The 22,237-nt window shown below is 39.7% G+C and overlaps 2 protein-coding genes across 4 annotated transcripts in view; one reads left to right on the forward strand and one right to left on the reverse strand.

Annotated features, from left to right (window-relative positions):
• The window catches only part of nr3c2 (nuclear receptor subfamily 3, group C, member 2), a 69,773-nt gene extending 63,817 nt beyond the window's left edge, over positions 1-5,956 (forward strand). The window contains exons 8-9 of the mRNA XM_026359790.1: positions 427-584; positions 1,342-5,956. Coding sequence (XP_026215575.1) covers positions 427-584; positions 1,342-1,497 — 314 coding nt within the window. The 3' untranslated portion in view covers positions 1,498-5,956. The remainder of the gene's footprint in view (positions 1-426; positions 585-1,341) is intronic.
• Positions 5,957-8,387: 2,431 nt separating this feature from the next.
• arhgap10 (Rho GTPase activating protein 10) overlaps positions 8,388-22,237 on the reverse strand; it is a 43,589-nt gene continuing 29,739 nt past the window's right edge. For 2 of the 3 annotated variants that reach the window (XM_026359147.1, XM_026359146.1), the window contains 4 exons: positions 20,034-20,193; positions 13,594-13,698; positions 12,155-12,246; positions 8,388-9,892 (listed from right to left, as the gene is read on the reverse strand). In XM_026359147.1, the coding sequence (XP_026214932.1) occupies positions 9,804-9,892; positions 12,155-12,246; positions 13,594-13,698; positions 20,034-20,193 (446 nt within the window). In that variant the 3' untranslated portion in view covers positions 8,388-9,803. The remainder of the gene's footprint in view (positions 9,893-12,154; positions 12,247-13,593; positions 13,699-20,033; positions 20,194-22,237) is intronic. The other variant, XM_026359148.1, reaches the window with a different exon arrangement.

Raw genomic sequence — 22,237 nt, forward strand, 5'->3', positions numbered from 1 at the left:
CATGGGTTTTCCTCTGTGTTATTGATGTTTAAATGCATTTGTGACATTTAAATGTTTTAAAACATTTTCAATAAGACTTAATCTACAGCAGGTCTGTAACTTGTAATTAAATTTGGAAAACTTTATTCAATCAGGTTGTCTTATTTAGATTCGTTTGTCTTTTTCGAGAGATAAATACAAATTAAATTGAAAAACAAATTGAATTTGTGTCTTTTCAGTGACATCTACATTATGCTTATTATTTGGTTAAATGTCGTGTGTTAACAGTTTTGCTTACGGTGAACAGAAAGTGTGCTGAACATGTAAATTGGAAAAATAAAAAGCTGCACTGTTTCATATAATATTAGATTTGTTCCATTTAACCCAGTTGTGTTGTTCTCTCCTTCAGTCCAGCTAATGATAATGTCACATTTGTCTTGTTCCCAGTTCCCAAAGAGGGTCTGAAGAACCAGGCAGCATTTGAGGAGATGCGAGTTAATTACATTAAGGAGCTCCGGCGTTCTGTGGGAAAAGCAACCAACAACTCTGGCCAAACCTGGCAGCGCTTCTTCCAGCTCACCAAGCTACTGGACGCCATGCATGATGTAAGTACCCTTGCCCTGTCTGCCTCCTGTGTGCCAATCGCCTACAGTACAGCTCAGGCTTCCCTTGGCAGCCTCTCTGCATGCCATGCCATCACACATGGAGCGAGGTGTCCAGTGGCAGATTGGGCCTCTAATATCGCTAGAAATGTTTTGAGCAAAATAGCAGCATAGTGGATTTGGATAATACATTTACTTAGTGGTTCATTGGTGCGGTATTATTACCGCATCCCAGTCTCTCCCTGAGGGAAAAGTTATTTTGGAGGAGACTATGACCAGCCTGTATTGGTGAACGGAACAGAAGGGGATCAATGCCATTTCACAGTTTATTGGATGAGAATATGCAGTGGTCACCGTGGCAAATGTGCTTAATCACTATTCTTTTTTATGCATGGGTCAAGCGGTATGTGGCGTAACGGCAGTGTAGGCAAAGCCCCAAGAGGTTCGAGTCAGCAAGAGCGAGGACACAGAGATAAATGACCGAAATTCAGTGACCCTAATGACTGAGTGAGTGAAGTTAGTGCAGAACAGATGACCCTTGTTTAGAGGAGGTTTGCCTAGAAAAAAAAAAAAAAGAGTGGTGCCCCCAAGTGGTGAGCTTACAAGAACTGAAAAGGGGTCAGTGAACCAACACAATGGAAACACATACTCTGTACGGTTACACAGAACTTTACGGGAATGTTTAAATGTACATGACGTTATTCTAACAAAACAAGCAGCTACAGCATGTTTCTCATTGCACTTTGTGTCTGTTTTCAAGCTGGTGGGAAATCTCCTGGACTTCTGTTTCTACACTTTCCGTGAGTCCCAGGCCCTAAAAGTGGAGTTCCCCGAAATGTTGGTGGAGATCATCAGTGACCAGATACCAAAGGTGGAGTCAGGCCTCACTCACACAATCTACTTCCACAAGAAGTGACTCAGTAAACAGTTGGGACAGAAGAAGCATTAAAAACTGGAAAAGGTTCAAGGAAATCCGGACCAGTTGGCCTGCACCCTGTTGCCCGGTCTGCCAGCATCTTTGTTTTGGATCAGCTACGTGACATAGCGGCAGAAGTAAAAAGGGGAGAAGGATTCACTCTGCAGTCAACACGAGTGGGTCAGAGCTGTGAATAGTTTGTGGAGTTGAGTGCAACGTGCCGAGAAGGACTTGTGACAAATGTGACAAAGCAACCCGAAGCACCCTCGTGTCCCCCCCTGCCCCAAAGACGATAACAGTATTTTCTATGGAGATAAAGCCATACATTTCTTAGGAGGCTCCATATACATCCACTACACCCACACACACATACGCGTAGAGGATACTAGATACACATGCTGTCCACATGCCTTCACACAAACGCACAGACGCACTCCACATGCACTAAAATCCAATGTCCCGTACAAATCTAGAGAAGAAAAGTTTTGCAAATATTAACTTGGCTTATGCAGTCTTTCATAAATAATAGCACTATGAAAAAAATATGCCAATACTTACGATTTTGCTTTGCAGTGTAGCAACATGCTGCAAGATTACAGGGTGAAGGACATTTTGAGGAGGCACAGAAATTCTAGACTGTAAAGCAAAAGGTCTATTTGAATATATTCAAAGGGCTATAGAAGCATCGTCATGAGCTGAATAATTACATTCAATCTAACAAGTCCAAGTTTGAATCCCAATCGGTGTCCTAACAGCCATCATTAGCATTCACATACCTTTTTTAGATCAAAATATGTAGTAAAACAATCAAAAATGAATATGCAAAAGTCCAAAGCTAAACCTGTTTTGAAACAAAAATATCTCTGTTGTGTAAAAGAAAGCTTGCGCCTGAAGCTCCCACGTCATAAAGTCACTATTTTAGGCATTGTGGTGCAAAATTAAGACAATATTGATGAGTGATTTTTCTTTTTGTTCAGAAATGGTCAGGAGTGCTGCAGGCTGGAAAACATCATACATTAATGGAAACCATTTCAGTAGAGTCCGCTGGTAATGGATTTGACTGAGGTGCATCCATAGTAATTGCTGTCATTTTTGTTATCTCCAGAGCAGCTGTCCAAATGTCTGTTTTTACTCACAATGAAGCAAAACCAGCCCTTTGTGAACCAACACTTATCTACTCTTCCCAGAAATAATAAAAAAGCATTTTATAAAAGTGTGTTGCAAAGGTTTAGTTTTTGACTAGCCAGTCATTTTACATTAAGGTGCTTCATTTCTACAAAGCCAGGCAAAACATAACATGTACAGTAACTCATAGACTAGTCCATACAATACACTATATGGACATTCAGTTTAACCACACATACTCTGTAAAGTCGATATAATCCAAAATGGAGCATTGCTCTGCATTGCTTACAGCAAACAGCTAATGTATCAAAACCAGGCAAATGTGTACAGGTATTAACAACTTCATAGACACATTCTATTCAGCTATTGTACAGAAGATGTTTTGAGGTACATGTTGATGAATGCGTGATGAAGAACTGTTGGTATGACCACCTTTTCTAATTTAGTTTGTTTCCTTTCTCTTATCTTTGGGCCAAGTACTACTATTTTAGGTATGGCAAGCCCAGTCATCTGGACCATTAACTTGTCTCACACCCCACTAGTTTCTGAGTGGTTGTGGAACACTACTATGATGCTACTGAAAAGCGATAGAGCTGCTCGGGAAGAAAAACTGTGGGTGTGTGTGATTTCTTTTTTTTCTTTTTGTGCCCTGTGAGTGTGTATTTACATGTGTGTATGGTGCAAGTCTGGCTTAAGGTTGTGTGTGTGTGTGTGTGTGTGTGTGTGTTTTTCCCGGTAAGCATGTGCATAGTTGATCTGCTCTTTCAGCGTGGGTATTATGCATTTATGTTATAGGATTAGCCATATCCTATTTCCACATTTAGATTTGCACAGAGGAGATACAATGTGAAATGAGGCGTTCGTGCAGCTAGAAGGAATTGTCTGTTTTGATAAGCAACTGTGATGATGTGGGAAAAGACTTTCTGCATGGTCACCCAGCCTAAAGTTAGACAACATGACATCATTAGCACAGCAGGGTGGTTGTGAACTGTATTTGAGGCCTCAGCTCTCGTAATGATGGTGCTGTGCTACACTGGAGGTAGCAGGATCACAACTGTCATTAGGGACTGTACGAAAATTATTAGGCGGGGAAGGGGATGAAAAAAGTGGGAGGGTTGTGTATTTTCAATTTTTGCTCAAGGGAGGTTAGAATATATATTCGTTCAGAGCTGTGCATTGTTCTCAATCCAAATTAAATATATATATTTGGAGTCTGGTCCTTTTTTAAAGACTACCTGTGTAGCAGCTCTGTATTCCTAATTATGATATCGACTATATTGTCACGTTTGCCATATTATTTTGAGATACTGGGGAAGGGAAAGACTGGGCTGGGTCTAAAGAAAATATTGATAACACTCCCCACCCCTGGTATTTCTGTCCCTGATCAGAAAGGCCTCATTTTACAATCTGTCTTTGTTGTGCATTGTTGTGTTCAAGTTGTGAAGGACTCTTAAGCTAATCTCTCACTGTTTCTTTATTTTGCCCCATTTTTGTCCTAATGGAATAAAAAATAAAATCTCTCTAAAAGGTTCATAGGATGAATGGGAAAGTATTTTTGAGAGAATTATATTTTGCTGGAAAACAATATTTAAGTACTTTGTCTAAAAATGATATCCTTTTTGTAAAATGAAATGTTAATGCATGCTTTTTGATGAGATGTTTACATTGTATTTAAAAAAGAGAAACTTGTGCCTTTTTATCTCACCTGATTTACAATTTTACAGTATATATTGTAAATAATACAGCAAGTCTTTATGTTGAGTATAGTATAAAACATTTCTACTTTAACCATCTTGTTGAAATATTGGAAAAAAATGTGTGTTTCCCACTCTCCATGTTCTTTGTGTTGGATCACAGAGAAGAATTTACAGTAAGGGTTGGCGCCAAAAAGGGCCAAATAGAAAAATGAATGTATCATACATTGTGAGAGACTTATGGAACTTACTACCTGAATGTTAGAGAGAGTACATTTATTATCTTCTTATTAAGTATTTGGCATCTTTTTTTTTTTTTTTTTTACTTTTTGCATCATTGTTCATGTGGCTCAAACAAAAATTAATAATAATCAAAAACTATTTCTTATTTTGTAACAAGATGTACAGGTGTCAAGTGATGGATCCTTGTTGCTGTTGAAATTATTTTCTAACCCATGGCGGTTTTGTTGATGAGCACCACAATAAAAATCAAGAAGTCACAAACTATTGAAACTGGCATACGTGAAAGAAAGTTCTTGACTTTTACGTCTGAAAATTTTAACTTTTTGCACACAGAGAATGAAACAATGGATGTAAAGGCTAAAAGACAAGTAAAGCCAATTTTGACTTTTTGTCCAGATGTAACTTGATGCATAGTACTAATTGATAAAGTAAGTTTTATGTACAAAGGAAACAAATCTTTATGCATTTGATTCTTGATAATGGCGTTTTCAGTGATTTTATCGAGCCCCTGTGTCCAGACATGTAAATTGGGATGTGACTGCTGGCCATTTATTTATTTAGCTATTTAAAAGGTAGAGTTCAACATTTTGGGAAAATAATGAGTGTAATAAAAGAAAACCATGATAATTAGATATGAAGCTACAGCCAGGAGACACCAAGCAGAACTCTGTCCAAAGGTAAAACATCCACCTGGCAGCACTTAAATTACAAGGTATACTTTTGTTATTTATCATAATGCTATTATTAACCTCAGCTACTCGTTTATACTTCTGTTGTTGCATAAAACGAAACAAATGAGACATAACAAGTCAATTAGTGTCCATTTATTCTCCCTTAGTTAGCTTTGGGCAGAGCAGCTAGCTGTTTCCAGTCTTAATGCTAAACTTAATGCTAAGCTAAGCTAACTGTGTCCCAGCTGTAGCTTGTTGAACCAGTCCTTTAAAGGAAAAAGATTATTTAATGATCATTCACCACCTACCTACTGCAAACAATACATTCCCCCTACTCGCGGCAGCAGCGCTCTCTTCAACGCGGTCTCCTTCCAAATTAAATTTCTATTTGGGCGTGAATGACTCCGAATGTGTGTAAATGCTGTTTGTCAGTCCACTATCGCGTCACTGTAAGTGGAGTCACGTCATTGCCATTTTCTGTTCAGAGTGATGAATCAGGTGCAGAGAGACTAAGCCATATCTCCACAGCCATGGTAGTGTATTTCTTATTAATATATAAATATATACAAATGCTTTTTTTTCCAATTCCAAAAATGACTTTTTACTCAAATGCTTTGTACAATATTTCTCAGCAACTATCCAACAACATGCAGTAGACATCCTTCAACATAAACCAATAAAACATCTTTGAAATCAGTTACTACTGTATATCTTGATGCAGATGTTGCCATATTTGTGTTTGAAAAAAAATATTGCAAAAATTCTAATAAAACTGTTAAACTTCTAAGCTGTCATATGATTTATCAGTGTGTGTGTGTGTGTGTGTGTGTGTTCTCGCCCTGTATGTGTGCGATTAAAACTGCAGTGTGTAAGAGAGAGAGAGAGAAGGTAGGTGCCCTAAAAAGGGTTTTTGATCTGGATGAATTCAAAACAGCTGCATTTGGTGGCTGGGGAGGATAATGAGCCAAGAAACACGGAGTTAGCATGGAAAAACAGAAATGATGTGAAGCAGCAGCAGGTACAGTAGTCACGGGGAGAGGGGATAAAGAGAACAAAGAGAAATGGAAAGAGAAGAGAGTGAAAATGACACAGATAAAGTGTGCATGGATGAGACTTTTACAGTAAAACGGTGCCTGTGGAGAAAAATCACCATTAACCTTGTTAAAAGCTGATCTGAAAACACGCCTGCTTTGCCAGACTGTAGAGCAGACAGTATTACTTTTTTGCTCATTTTTTTCTCTCTCTCTCTCCGAATCCACAGCCCTCTCCAAATCTCCCCCAGATTTCCAATTGCTTTCACTTGTAGTCGTGCCAGATAAACAGAATCTATTGGATCAGGCTGATTTCACGGCTGCACCCGCGCACATGGCGGCTTCTGTGGCCCACTTTCTGAGCTGAGGGTTTTTTTTTTTCCCCCCCTCTACACTTTCTCCTTAATGTTTGAAATTCGCTTTTCTTCAATTTCCCACTCAGTTTTCAGCCCCAATAATACATCAAGCTTCATTATAATTATATTTCAGAAGCTTTGCACTCTTAAACCAGATAAAGACGCAGGAAATTGTTAAGTTACTGCAACCTCCACACACAGTGGAGCACGTTTGGGGAATTCAGATGCACTGGTGTCACTCACAGTGGTCGTGTCAGTATCTCATCGTTAAAAGGTAAACTGCTGTACAGCACTGATCTAAGCTGAGTCATGATATGAAACAGTGTGGCTGAAGGACACTGCGTCATAGGAGGTGGAGGACAGCTGGCACGCAGCCACAACTCTGGGAAGTAAGAAATGAACACGTTCATCTAGATTTTTACTCCAGCACACCAATCGAAACCGTGAGAACTGATGTATACATCATTCAAGAGCCATACAGGCTGATGCATAATGCATGGGGAGATACTGAGATCACCACAGGTGATGCAAGCTCAATCACCAGTTGTATTAAAGCTGCTGTAAGGCCTCACAAATGAGTCAAAGCCACCCAGATTACCACTGTTCACTGCATTATATTCACAGACTGAGGAGGAAAGGTAAATGGAGCTCAACTGATTTCATTAACAAACTGGTATCAGAGCAGCACGGACGAACAGTAAAGAAAAATGAGGAAGGTACTGTAAGGAGGAGCAACACAGGAGTTTTAAATACTCCTTCGAGACAGACAGGTAGGCGAGAGAAAATGATGGCAGATAGAGCAACATGGCACGCTTTCTGACAGACAGTCCAAAGCAGAGGGAGAGGGAAGCTCTATGATTCAGCAGTATTCTGGCAGAGGGAAGATGATGAAGGACCAGGGGGAGGGTGGTGGAGGTGAGGGGGGGGGGGGGGTTGTAGGGGAATATTTTGCCCATCTCATTAGCTCTGCCTCATTTCATTATGTAATCATCACGTCTGCTGTTGCTTCAGGGAGCTGGTGGACATACACTATGTGTCGCACTGAAACCACGGCTCCAACTTTTATTTATTTATTTATTTATTTTTTAAACTGGACAAACGGAGCGTTTGTACTTCTTAATAGTGCTTCGGCCCACTTATCAGAGGGCCGAGTGTGGTGGTGGGCTGATGATAATTATGTAACTGAGGCCAAAGCACTGGGTCTGGAGGCCATTTGATGTGTTAATTACACGGATGTAGTCTAAGAATGAACATGTGTGAAGCTCAGATGATGACGGATGAGGGAGGCGGAGGATTATTGGCGTACATTTGTCTATTTTTTATCGCCTTGTGGAAAGAGGCTTTTGAGTCAGATAGACTGGTGCAGGTCACTATAAGGAAGAAGGCTTACATTACACTACACGGCTCAGTGTAGCAGCACTGGCTGCAGAATGAATCCTCATTTCACCAGTCACTTTATTCTTAGACTCTGTGGGAAACTGTGGGGCCTCTCAGTGACACAACGGATGAGTCATCACAATTTTAGACATAGTACTGGATTTCACAGTGGTAAAACTAGACACACACACACACACACACACACACAAAAAAAAATTTAATTTAAATTTAAACAGGAGACAAGTATTAAATCTCTCAGTCAACAGGATGTGGCCAATTATTGAAACCAGATGAAATCAGTGCCTGAGATAATGCTAACGTCTCAATCAGTTACATTTTGACTTCTCGTTCATCACATGAATTTCATGGCAAGAACACATAAATACAATAATGAACCAAAAAAAAAAAATCTTTATTTGCTTAACATTGATCAGGAGGATACCCAAAGGTATAAAAATGAAAGCAGTTAAGGCCCTTTAAAAATGCCATAAATCAATGTCTTTAAATTACTGTGATTGCTCGACCCCGTGCTTTCAGAAAAATGAAAGTGTCTTCTTGAGCAGGGATGAAATGTGATGTGACGTGCACACATGCTCAAACCAATCTGAAAGAAAACTCAAGCTCTGTCCATCACTTAACGGAGAATTTTATATGATATACTTTGCAGTCATAAATCTTAGGCTATATACAGTGAACCAATGTAAAACTTTTAAATACTGCATTTCTGTGTTCTTATTGGTAATAAAATGATTTCTAATCACCAATTCCACTGAGGCTGAAGATAAAATAAAGATAAAATAACATTTTCAACTTGGGAGTGTCTCATTATCGTTTCTGCTCAGAGGAAACTGAGCAACGTTTCAAATAAGCTTTAAAAACAAACAAAACAGATCATTTGACAGGAAAAACACTTGGTTTCAGTCTATTAGCTACTGAAATGTATCTCTTTTGAACATGACTGATGCTAGTGTTTAACACAAGAGGTTCATCGGGCGTTAAAGAGGCGCTTCATTGTGTTTCTTGCACCAGAATAAAACTGTACGGTAAAAGCGTGTTTGAAATTCACGTGTCATGCAATCAACATGCCAATTAAATAAAATAACATTACAGTAGCGATGTGCCTCATTTTGAAGATCTACTGTAAATATTCTGAAAATGGACAAAGAAAAAAAGCAACATATAGGTGAAAGCAGTAACACTAATTTAGCTCCATACATACCCTTACAGACATTTCCACTGGGTGTTGTGCTGGTCGAGGGAAAGGACCTCTAATCTTTGAACAGCTGAAAACTAATTTGTGGGCATCTCTGTCCACAGGGTCAAAATCTACGGTGGTCTGATTGCTGACATTCTACCTTACAGTTTCTGAGAATCATCCTTTGACTTGGGAGCTCATGGATACCATGTATAACTAGGCAGAGGGGAGAGGGAGGCCCTCAACGGAGAGACGTTCATTCTCTGGTGCTGCTACAAAGTAACCTGGATGTTTACAGCAGAACGTTGTAAATGCAAAGCCACTCTTGAATCGCTGAAATGCACGTGAATATTTGACTAAAATAAATTCAAACACAGAATCATGCTTGCACATGCATCATAAACTCCACTTGCCTGTAAGAATGGGTACAGCATGACATGTATGTATGGAAAACAGTCCGCAGTAATAACATACAGTACAGTCACTTGCTTGGGTGAATTCAGGGGTTTTGGATAAACAAGTTTCTACTGTGAATTTCAGAGTTGAGGAGCATGCATTTCCACATACTCTTCCCGGGAAGGTGATAACTTGTCCATAAATATTTCCATCTAGGGCTACAGCATCTCCACATAGTTTTCAGGGATGAGGCCCCTCTTTCCCTCCAGCTCCCCCTCCAACCAGCCCGGCTCTCTCGACTGGACCACTGCAGGAGAGGACACAGAGTCACCAAAGGGACAAGACCACAGGGAGGGTGAGGGGGACAGACAGAGGACACAGAGCCTCCAGTGAGTACATGTGCATGTGTCAGACTGGAGAGCCCAGGGGTTTGAGGGAGGATTTAGTTATTGTGCAGTTGCCCTAAACTAAAATGTAATTCTACAATTTTTAAAACCTCTCCAGTCTGTTTATGGATCCAATTTCTCTAGAATTTCACCAGGAACTGAATGTCTTCAGCAAAATTGAGCTCTCACAAACATTTGACAGATGTGTCAGAGCACATAACATTTTTGTGGCAGGTCTTTCCAAAATCTTCCCTGGATTCTTGATTTGTCTGCAAAACGAGCCAATTTAAAATTTTGAGTTTGCATGCAAAACAATGGATGCATGGATATATTGTCAGTGACATTTATGGCCCAAGTAAAGATATAAAGTAATTGAATACATAATTTGTGTGGCAAGTGTGGCAGAGCTCTCGTCTGTCATTTGAACAGAACTTGATGTGAGCACGATCTTTTATGCAGGTGTAAACAGGCGCCACCAAACTTCAAGGCACATGATTTGAACTTGCTGTCATCCCTAAGCTGACTGGCAGGATTTAGAACACATGACAACAAATAAATCTGCATTATAATTTCCTGATTTTGTTGAATATGTTTTACACCTGTAATTTGTTTGTCTCCATTAAAACAACATTAAATGCATAAAATGACAAAACAGAACAGATTAGATTTTACATTATGACCCCTCCACCCTTATCTACGCAGCATCCAGCACATTAATAGATTTATGCCTTGATGCTTTGAGATTATTCTGAGAAATGTTTGCTGCCAAAATGAGTTCTATTTACATGTTTTTTTTAAATTAATCAATACTGTAATAAAACTGAAAATACTCCCTTGGTGTTGGATGCCTTCACCAACTAGTGAGGTTGCAGTTTACATGCATATCTGTCCAAATCAGTTTATCCGTGAGGCCAAGTGGCTGCTGTGCCAGATGTAATGAAATACCCTGAAGGTCTTGTTGAGATGTTATAATTTACAATAGCTAAACTAAACCAAACCCAGCTAAATTCTACACAATCAAGTATAGATCATTTTAAGGACATATATAAAAAAGGCAAACTTGACATACCCAGGATGGAGGAAATACCGACATATGTTGAATTCTTCTTTACATATAAAGTTACTTTAGTAAGCTAAAGTATTCAGACCTCTTGACCTTTTAGAAATTTGTTATGCACACAGCTCATACTGAAAAAAGAAAAACAAAAACAAAACAAAACAACAACAACACACAAAAACATTTGCAAATAACTGAATAGTGCAAGAAAATATGCGAAATGTCAAGGGTCCAAGATACTACAGAGGTTTAGTTAATGAGAATCTCATCACGTAACATTCGTCTAACATGTCCATCACTTCATTTCAGGCAAATGTTGTACTGATTGGACTGGAGAGATCCAAAAGAAACACACATCATCATTCAATACTACTTCCACTAAACGAAACTGGTAGGTTTCACATGAAATGCCGAAGCACATAAATGGAACATAATTGAGTTTAGATTCTGAAAATGTGATACTAATTGATTTGTTTATTGGTTCAGATAAGACTTGGAAACCTACATTCAGATTCAATTTAGCTATTGTAAAGCAAGACAAACTGTGTGTCAGCACATAGATTACATGTGACTAAGGTAAAGTTTCAGTCAGCTGTAACATCTATATCTATACAGCTGGCAGGACACTGACATTTAGATCATAACTTTAAATCATAAAATCTGTGATAGGAGTCACAGCAGAAACCAACAGTGTCAAAAAACAATGTGATCTGAGTTAGACACTCATTTAGAACATGATGACTGACCATAACAAGGGATAGACTGCAGAACAGGGAGGATTCTTAATGTCACGTCAAGTTAAGATGTCGTTATTTTTATTTTAAGTGTTGCATATCAACTGTAGAGTGCGCCTCGCAAAAGAAGGTTGGACCAAAATAAAGGAACGACAAAATGCTCATTTCCTCTGAGAGTGATTAGAGCTCAGATGAGCCACTTCCACACACACGCACAAACACACACCCAGAGTAAATCTGTGTCTCCTGCTACCCCCCGCCCCCCTGTTTTCCCTCTCCTCGTCTCATCTCTCTGTTCGATTGAAGACCAGATTGGGTGTTCGGTTTTCCGCCAAATCCTATATGCCAGGGTTGGTTCTGAGTGAGCGACTGTTGTAGGCGATAACACTTACCGGCGTGGAATATTGCGCCGACCTGGAAGGAGAGCTCAGAGTCGTGCTCAGCCTCACATGGGTACACTGCCATGGCTTTCCTGCCGGTGACACTGAAAAATGAAGGCAATCAGTGAGTTGGCGGAGCTTTGGGGAGGATTACCGCACAGTTCAATCTGGGCCCGGGGCCTGCTTGTTCATTCACTCACTAGCCTGAAACAGCAGAAATGGGCCAGGTACTAAAAGAGGAGCCGGGCCACTACACACTGTTGTCTTGCCCCATCTCCAGTCTAGACGCACTAGCAAACGAGTGAAAACACACTCACACATGCGCTCGTGTGTGTGTGTGTGTACCAACACAATGCGATGCACCGCTGTTTGCAGCAGGTTCTCTACACCCAAAAAGGCAGCCACAGAGCAGACAAGCATCTATCGTGAGATAATTAAAAAGTGGTGGGGGACTCTAAAGTAGGTTTGCTCGCAAACAGAGGTAGAACAGACATTTCCCTCCACTGTGCGTTAGCTTTTAAATTCACATTTGTGTGTTTCGAAGCTGCATTTTAAATCAGGTTGATGTAAAAGAGCGCTGTCCAAGAACCCATATTCATCGCTCTGCAGGTTAGCAAAAAGCCGCATTTATGCCATTCCATCCCCGAAAACATAAAAACCGTTTCCACTGAAAGGTTGTTTTGCCCACCAATGCAAACTGTTATCTCGAATGCCAGCAACATTACCATGTAGAAATTGTGCCTTCAACACACGATGCCCTGATAAATATTTCATATTCTTTCTGCAGAGCAGCAACAATGTAGGATGAGAGAGGAGAGAGAAGATATACAAACTGAAAAAAAAAGTTTGTGGTCACAGAGTTGTCAATACAACAATGTTCAGCTGAGTTCTTGAATTCAGGATTCTGTAAGAATGCACTCTAGTGGAACCACATTTAGAAAAATGAGGATTTGTATTTCTATGAAAATAACATTAATAGATTGCCTATAAAATGGCCGAGCTGTTTGCAATTTCTTTGGCAGCATTGGAAGGCAATGAAAATGAGTTCATCATTTATTCTGAAGGAAGCAGAGCAATAAATCAGTGTAACGGGCAGACTGTCTCCACGCTCTTATGTGTGTATCTGGTATTTGACAGAGAGAGAAGGTTGCTGCTCCTGCAAAAGCCAATACTTGTGTTGAATACTTGTGTTGAATTAAAATCTATCAAAAGCAAATCAAATTAGAGGATGGGTGAATATATGAGAGAGTAAGAGGAAATATTGATGCGCAAGACTGCAAGTGGATGTTAGACAAGTGAGGGAGTTGGTGATTGTGTTGAGCGAGGACACAAGATAAGATGGACAAGTGAATGAGGGAGTCAAAGAGTCACACATTTTGATATTTAACCAGCAAGAACTAGCTAATTGTGATTTTACCAAACTAAATCCAAAGAGAAGGAGCCCGTCCTACCTCTCCTCTGGCTTTTCTTTATCTGTGACAGATGTGGTAGCAGCAGGTCGGCTTTCTCCTGATGCTCCAGGAGCAGACAACAAAGCAGCTGCTGCTTTTGGGGCTCTGCAGTTAAAAAAACAAAACAAAAACAAAAACAAAAACAAAAAAATGCACATTAGTCACCACAGAGCCTATATTGTTTTCAATTGCTGTGATTTTTTCATTTAATTTATATATAGACTTTTTATTTTATTTTCTATTTTAAAAAAGCAGAAAGAGAATGTGGGGTGTAATTAAGGTAATAAATGTTGATGGAATATTTAAATGCAAGAATTTATTTTTATTCATTGTGTATAAAAAAAAAAACATGACATTACTGTGAAAAGGTTTTTATGTATAAACTATATATAACAATCTATCAGACACAAGTTAAAGGAGGAACTCATAAGCACATAGCTAAAATTAAAAGAGCAACAGGTTTCCTTAAATGAATTCATCTCCTCAAGGCCTCTTGAAAAGGAGTGAGTCTCAATCGCTCCCCACATTAACCTCCAAGATAAACTTAAAAAGCAGTTCATATCAACTTGTCAAATACAAACAAGCAGGCCGAGTTCAGAACAATTTCTCAGTTTAACATCAGTTTCTGTTTGAATCCAAGATGAATATTCATTCCTGGACCAGTTGTTTGCTTTTCTACTCGGAGAACAGCCAAAGGCAAAACTGAAATTCCAACTAGTGTGAAAACACTAATAATGACACAGAAAGGATGAAACTCCTTCCTATTTTTAACTGAAGGGGATGGTCACTTAAAACCGAACACATTAAAAACCGTCCAGGACGACAAAAAATAGTCCCCCCTCAGTGCCATCAATAAGTTTAACGATGCAGTCTGAATAAATGGAACAATCTAAATCTACTACCATTCACCATTCACCATTCACATTTAACCTCACTTAACCTTTTAATGAATATGAATGAATGATGTGAATCATATGTTCTGGTTTTGAACCAAACTCCAGAGATATTTGTAGTCACCAATACATCTACATTCAATGCACTTACATATGTGTAAAGTTAAACTATAAAACATCCTTTTTAACCACAAGCTTGATCTGTTCCAGTAGTAGATGTGGTTTACATTGGCAGTTGTCAGGCCCAATGAGTCTATGGCTGACCTACAGGATGGAGGTAGGGGTCCTGGTAAAGGCAGAGTGGAGCAGAGGAGAGCAGGAGTCTCAGCCAGGCATCCCTCTGTGTTCCATGCCTGCCCCAGGGCCAGTGCTAATACAGCACATAATGAGCAAATTGCTCCTAGCTGCCGCTCCCATAGAGACGTTAATAAAGGCAATTAGAGGGAGCAGCTGGGGAGGGGCTGGAGGTTGAGAGGATGTTGTGAATAGTGGTTATGTTGGCACTGGTAGAGGAGAGAGAGAGAGAGAGATAGACGGACTTAAGGGGAAAAATGGTAGGGGACATAGGTGGAGGTGAACACACAGTACAGGGCTCACGCTTTCATTCGCCCCTCTGTATTGCTTCCTCCCCCTATGCGCTTGTCCATCCCCAGCGGTGGCTGTTCTGTTTGGGGCTGGTCTGACTGTGGGTGATTTATAGCTCTGCAGCGCTGTGGGGGCCACTGTGGTGCTCAGCTGCTCCACATCAGCATGGGGGGACAGTGCGCTGCAGTGCAGCAAATCCACTCATTAACCTGGGTCCAGGCACAACCACTGTCTGCCTGGGTCACAGCCAATAGAAGGGAAAGCAGTGAAGCACCAACACTTCACCCACCTGCAGGTTAACCCAGTCACATTCACACGAACCCCCTCAATAAGATAACATGAAAAACAGAAAACATGTTTGCACACACATAGAGGCATGTCTTACTATATTTATGAGGACATAATGCATTCACCAGCCTCTTACCCTAACCCTAACCATAACTATCATAACATAGTCTTAACCCTAAAAAACGCTCCTTGAACTCATGCGGACCGACTAAAATGTCCTCCAAGAACAGTATTTAACAAAATGTGTCCATACAAAGAAACACACACAGTTGAGAAAAGTTATCAACACATCCATCTAACTGCTTATTTCAGTTGGAAGAGGATTACACAGATCTTTAAAATAAACAGACATCTAAATAATTTTAGAATAAACAGGGAAAATCAGTGAGCGCCACATGGCTGCCCTAGAAACTTGTTAAATGTACCAGAGGTAAATGGATCTATCCCAGAATTGCTTTCACAATTACAGCTAAGCCAAACCGAGGGGAATCGTTTGCCATTTCTCTTCAACAAAAATAGCATCAAGCGTCAAATTGCTCATCCTTTGTTTTTACTCATCACAGGCCTAACTAAGCTTCTTCTGTAAACATGATTAAATACAGTAAATGGGGGACTCAGTGCAAATGCACTGTACATGAGGCCTGCATTAAAGCCTCCCTCGAGCTGTTGGTAATATTTAGTTTTAGGTTTTAACGATTGTTTGCAGGTAAACAAACTAAGATGTGTGAGGGACAAAAATAATAATAATATATTTTAAAGTGACTACATAAAGAAGCATCATGATAGTAAAAGCATCAAATTCCAATGGGAAGTCAAACTATAGTTTTTTTAAGATAAGGTAGGACAATGTTGTCCTACATTGAGGAAATTGCATTGTTGCAACAGCACAAATACAAGTAAACAGCTTGTAAAAAAATTGCGAAGATGTAAGATAAATAAGAAATATTAAAAATACTAAGCGAAATAACACTAACTATACTATAACTATAAGTGTGTAAAATTTGTGCCTATGGGTGTGTATAGTATAAGGACATCAATGGATAAATAAATAAATATCAGGTAAAGTGACTACAGTATATTGCACTGGTGGTGATTCATCTTAAAATACAGTACTGCATGATTACAGCAGATGGATGCCACATGTACAGTAGTAGTGTAGTAGTGTTCGTTGTAGAGTCTGACTGCAGCTGGGAGGAAAGATCTGCAGAATCTCTCCGTCACACAGCGAGGGTGGATCAGTCTGTCACTGAAGCTGCTCTCCAGGGCACACAGGGCATCCTGCGAGGGTTGAGACTCGTGGTGCAGCATAGATGCTAGTTTAGCCAGGAACCTTCTGTCCCCCACCTCCCTCACTGAGTCTAGAGGACAGCCCAGGACAGAGCTGGACTTCTCGATAACCTTGTCCAGCTTCTTCCTCTCCCTTTCTGTGATGCTGCTGCTCCAGCAGACCACACTGTACAGGATGGCTGATGCCACCACAGAGTCATAGAAGGTTTCATATTTTAACAGTCAGGGTTATCACACATGATCATACACTGCCAGGTTAGTAGCAGGGAGAAATTCATCAGCAGAAGGCGACTGCTGCTTCTCATTATTGCAGGAATTCAACCCTGCAGCATGCAGGCCTTGTTGATCCTGGCGTGGAGCTAACACTGGCAAGAGTGGGGCTATCAACTGTCTTTTTATTAAAGGAAGAAGGGCAGTGGTGGGATTTAGCAGTGTTTCTAGTAGAAAGTGGGATCAAACATAAAGCCAAGCTGCCCGCCCAGCCACCTCCAGTTTGGGTGGGCAGGAAATAAGCTCTGATCCACCACTTTATGATCCACAGCTGTAGGGCTGCAGGTATGGCAGGGGGGAGGAAGGAAAAGAGGCCAAAAAAATTGAACTTTATTGGGCAGAGCTTGGGACAAGAGTGCCACTGGGAGAAGCTGTGACTGAATTTAGAGAAAAACGAGGCGAGACAACGCAGATGATGGAGATGATAAATCATGCCACAGTCCACAAAGAGTTATTGCATGATACAGTGAATCAGGATGCATTTGTGTATGACCAGGCAGATTTTCCCACAGGAAAGTGACTAAAATAGGCTGATTTCCAGGTGTGCTTTTGTGCCCACCAGAGTGTAGAAAATACTTTTCTGAGAGTGTCTGAAAGTAATCTAGCAATTGCCATCCCTACTGCTCTTTTTGGCTAGGCCTGAAGCCGATTCCCTGGGTTCCCAGCCAGAGAGGTGCTGTGCTAACAGGTCTCCACCATCTCACACGCTAAGATTTATGAGCGAACAAAGCCAGGGCGACACCCTGTGACATATGGCGCAAGTCTTCATAAAGGGACAGGGGCTGCGGCTATAAGGGTAAACAAGATGAATATCTCCCCAATGTCAATACGATTTACACGGCCAACGCACGGCCACCTGTCTCCCAAACAAATAAGAGCTGAGATTTACGACCTCCTCCTGGTTGCTCCTTCCGTCCTCCAACATGATATCACATATGTGGGAAAGCACAGAAAAAAAAAATACCCGCAGGAAAAAAAAGGAGGAGTTGGTTACATAAGTAATAAAGAACCTCGTCTGTCTAATCCTGCAACTTAGAGAAAAAACCTTGATACAAACATGCCTACACACAGGCGAGCACGCACCCACAGAGGTCAAAGTGAGAGAAGAATAACATTGTCATCTGTCAAGTTGCGAGGTGGATTTGGTTTTTATTTTACAGCTCTTTTGAGCTGATGGAGAAGGAGAAGGGGACAGTGAACGAGCAAAAGTCTATTTCAAGGTGAATGTGCAGACATGACACAGCAGAGAGTCAGAACATCTGCGGCATAACCCAATAATTCATCTCTCACATCAGCATTCAAGACAAGTCATGGGGTGGAAACAACAAAAAGGACCAAGGACTTAGCATAGAAAGTGAGGACAGAGAAGAAGCCAGAGAGAAGCAGACACAGAATCAAAGCATATATGTGCAAAGACAGAAAAAAATACCATAATTCCATCTCACTAACAGCATAAACATCGGGCTGACACAAAAATTAAGTTTCACTGTTTATTGTCAAAATATAACATCAGAAATTGCAATGATTGCCTAAAAATAGTGCGAGTAAATCACAATGTAATGATAGTAATTCCTTCTTTAATATGATTTCATGCCAGAGTGGAAAAGACTGAACTGTACAGTAACAACAGTGTGTAGAAAAGTGTAACTGGCCAGACCTTCGAATCAACATGTCTGATGTTCTTGGGGCAACACCACTCAAATGCTCGAGTCAAACAGCAGCAGTTTCTCAGACAGTTTACCTGTGTTGTAAGTGACCTGATGCTCCAGCGAAAAGAAACCTACACAACAGTATGAACATACACCTTTAATTTTCATTCCCTCTTACAGCTTATCCCATTTGGTTAGCCACAGCTCAGCATAGTCTGCACATTTATTTAACGTGAAACACTAGATGCTTTTCTGATGCATCCCCGAGCAGTGGGAGGTTATACAGGGACACTTCGACAAATAGCTGGGAGGAGTCAGGTTGTGAACCGCTGACCCAAGGTTCGATGGCTTCCCTGCTGTATCAGTTAAGCCACTGCCGCCCTCTAGATATCCAACTTTAATTATGGAAGCTAAATGGTACAAAAGCAGAATCAGTAAACAGTCTAGAGCAGGACTTCAAACTTCAAACTGGGATAACTATGTAAGACTCACTCATGAAAAAAGTCTACTACCCTTCAGACAACCAGACCCTTGAATAGTAGTTCCATCTGTGCCATCAGTGTTCATGGCCTGCCTTCAAATGTAAAGCCTGGATTTTCCATTTAGGACTTGCTTAGGTTGAATGTACAGTGCACCCAAAAGGATTCACAATGTTGTTATTTTACAGCCTTATTTCAAAATTGAATAAATTAAATACATTTTCCTCAGAATTCTACAAAAAAATCCCCATAATGTCAAAGTGAAAGAAGCTAGTTTGAAATCTCAAATTTATTAAAAATAAGTATACATAAGTATTCACAGTGTTTCTACAACTTTATTGGAGTCCACCTGTGGGAAATTCAGTTGATTGGGCCTAATTTGGAAAGACATCTGTCTATATAAGGTCCCACAATTACCAGTACATGTCAGAGTACAAACCAAGGCACGAAAGTCCAAGGAATTGTCTGTATACCTTCAAGACAGGATTGTGTCAAGGCACAAATGTGGGAAAGGGAAGAAAATGAAGTTTGGAATCTCTGGAGAGGAGAACGTTCCAGAAGAACAACTATCTCTGCAGCGCTCCACCAATAAGGCCTTAATGGTAAAGTGGCCAAAACCATCCCTACAGTAAAGCATGGTGGTGGCAGCATCATGCTGTGGGGATGTTTTTCAGTGGTACTACAAAGAAGAATGGGACAAACTGCCTGTAAAGCATCGAACTCACTTTTTTCAGTTCTTTTCTTTTTAATTTTTTATTTTAAATACATTTTCAGGTTTTCAAACTTTTTTCACTTCGACATTATGGGGTATTGTTGTAGAATTAAAAAAAAATAATTAATTACAATTAATCCATTGTAACAACAATATGTGGAAAAACTTAAGCACTGTGAATAGTTTTTGAATACACTGTACATACTTCCTACATATCCTGCATTTTCACAAGTGCAATCACATACTGATGTAGGTTTCAGCACGGGGAAGCACTCACCTGGAGTTGCTGCCTGAGCTGAGGGTGGTGTTAAGCGGGACATGATCAGCCTTCTCTGCGGGCATCTCGGAGGTCGAGGCTGACGATGACTGGGATGATACAGACTCGTTACTGCCCATTGATGTCTCATCTGAAGTTAGGTTGAAACTATCTCCCACTGCTGACACATTGTAAAAAAAAGAAAAACAAAACACAACAGTGTTTCTTTGAATTATTTACATCATTTCATTATTTTTTTCTTTCTGTAAAAGATTCAGCCTATTCCAGGTAGCTGATGATAGCTTGCCTGATAAAACAGCTGAATAATTTATCAATATATAAGGCAACGCTGCCTCAGCGGGGGACTTTATATATCAAACTGCTGTCAAAACAGTCAAGACTTACAACCAAGTTGGTATTGTTCATAATAATGCACTCCAGCAGTCATAGATGGGAACCTAAGAAACACAAGGGATGTCCTAGCTCTTACATTTCTGTTTTACTGTCAAGTAAAGATCCTGCTTTTAGGAGACTGGAGAGCCACTCAAGGAGCTGCTCTTTTGGACAATTTCTTCTCTTTGTCCCCCCTGACAAAAACATATCAAAGCACTTAAACCAAAAGCCCACAGTTAATTACAGGGTTTCTGCAGGTTTCCACAAGTCAAATTTAAGACTTTCTAAGACCTGTTTTAGACCACTTTGACTGCAATTTCAAATGTATTTTATATCCACACAGGAAAAAAAGGTGTGAAGCATGAAGGATAGGAAGGATTTGAAGAAAAATTAAAGTTCAGTATTCATGTTGAATATAAATAAAAAGCAGGGCACTGGCCCTCGAGGAGTGTGGTTTCCCCACTCCTGCTCTAGATTTCCTCTGAATGGCAACGCTATGGGAGATAATATGCAAAACTACTTTGTAATTTTTCCAAAAACCATGTACAAGTACAACTAAGTTAATGCAACATCAACTTGACATTAAAATAACAAACCTAACCTAAGATGCAAAGTAATATTTAAGACTTAACAAAAACTTGTTTAAGAGTTCTTAATCAGGAATTTTAAGACTTTTTTAAACCTAAATTTTTATTAAAATTTTAGATTTTTTAAGGATGTAAAGAAACACTTTAATTAAGACTTACATAAATTAGTGCTAAACTTATAGCATAATTATTACTTAATGTAACCATAAAATTATGAAGGTGTAATTTATGTACTTTTTATTTTATTATATTATATACATTTATGCGTTTGGTCATATTTATTACTTTCACACGGTATTTGTTTTTAAACAACAAGCATCTGCCAACACTGTTCATTCTTGTGAAATAAACAACAAAAAAAGTATACATCTTAATGTGAATATAATATTTTTTCTATAATAAAAAATGGCACCTAAATCAAAGGGGATGTAAAAAATGGGGCCATTCTTTATCCACACTTTGGACATATTTTCTCCAGGTGGCCAGAAACATGACACCAAACAGATGATTACTATTTGCTAACAGCATCACCACATTAACCTGAAGGTAACATGGCTTGTTTCTGGTTGTTGTGGTGGCCAGAAACAATAGTATACTTACAATAAAGTATTGTAAGTATACTAAGTAAATCAATAGAAAATATGCAACACATCTGTAGTGATCAAGAGAAAGATACAATTTGCCTATTTGCAAGCCTTTGCCTTGCCTCTTATACCATACCTACTGGAAAGCTTGCTGACACCAATATTCTGATTAATGCACTTTTCTGCACATGATATTCTGTCACGTCTGCAGGGATATTAGACACATGCAGGGTCACACATAGAAGAAGAATCACAATATCTCCATAATCATATCCCTATGAAAGCTGAGACAACTTACTTTAAATTCATTATGAGGGGCATTAAAGAGGCAAACAGGGGCAATCTAGTAAGCAGATTTATATATTTTTTTGTTACCTGAGGCACACAGAGGTCTTTTCCACTGTCTCCTATTGTATCACATTTCAGAGGAAACTGGAGTGAAATTTAAGTATTTGAGAAGACGTAAATAAGGGTACAGAAAGTCATAAATACAAATAACCTCATACAGTATTAAAAAGGTGTGAGTCACTCAGTGTGTGAACCCAACAGGAATCAAGGACAAAGCTGCCAGTTTATCAGGTACACCTGGCCTAGCTGAAGCAACATAGTCGAATACAACAATCAATAACAAGGAAGGTGATATTAATGAAATAAATCCTAC

This window comes from Anabas testudineus, chromosome 1, assembly GCF_900324465.2.
Source record: "Anabas testudineus chromosome 1, fAnaTes1.2, whole genome shotgun sequence".
In the NCBI taxonomy this organism is placed as follows: domain Eukaryota; kingdom Metazoa; phylum Chordata; class Actinopteri; order Anabantiformes; family Anabantidae; genus Anabas; species Anabas testudineus.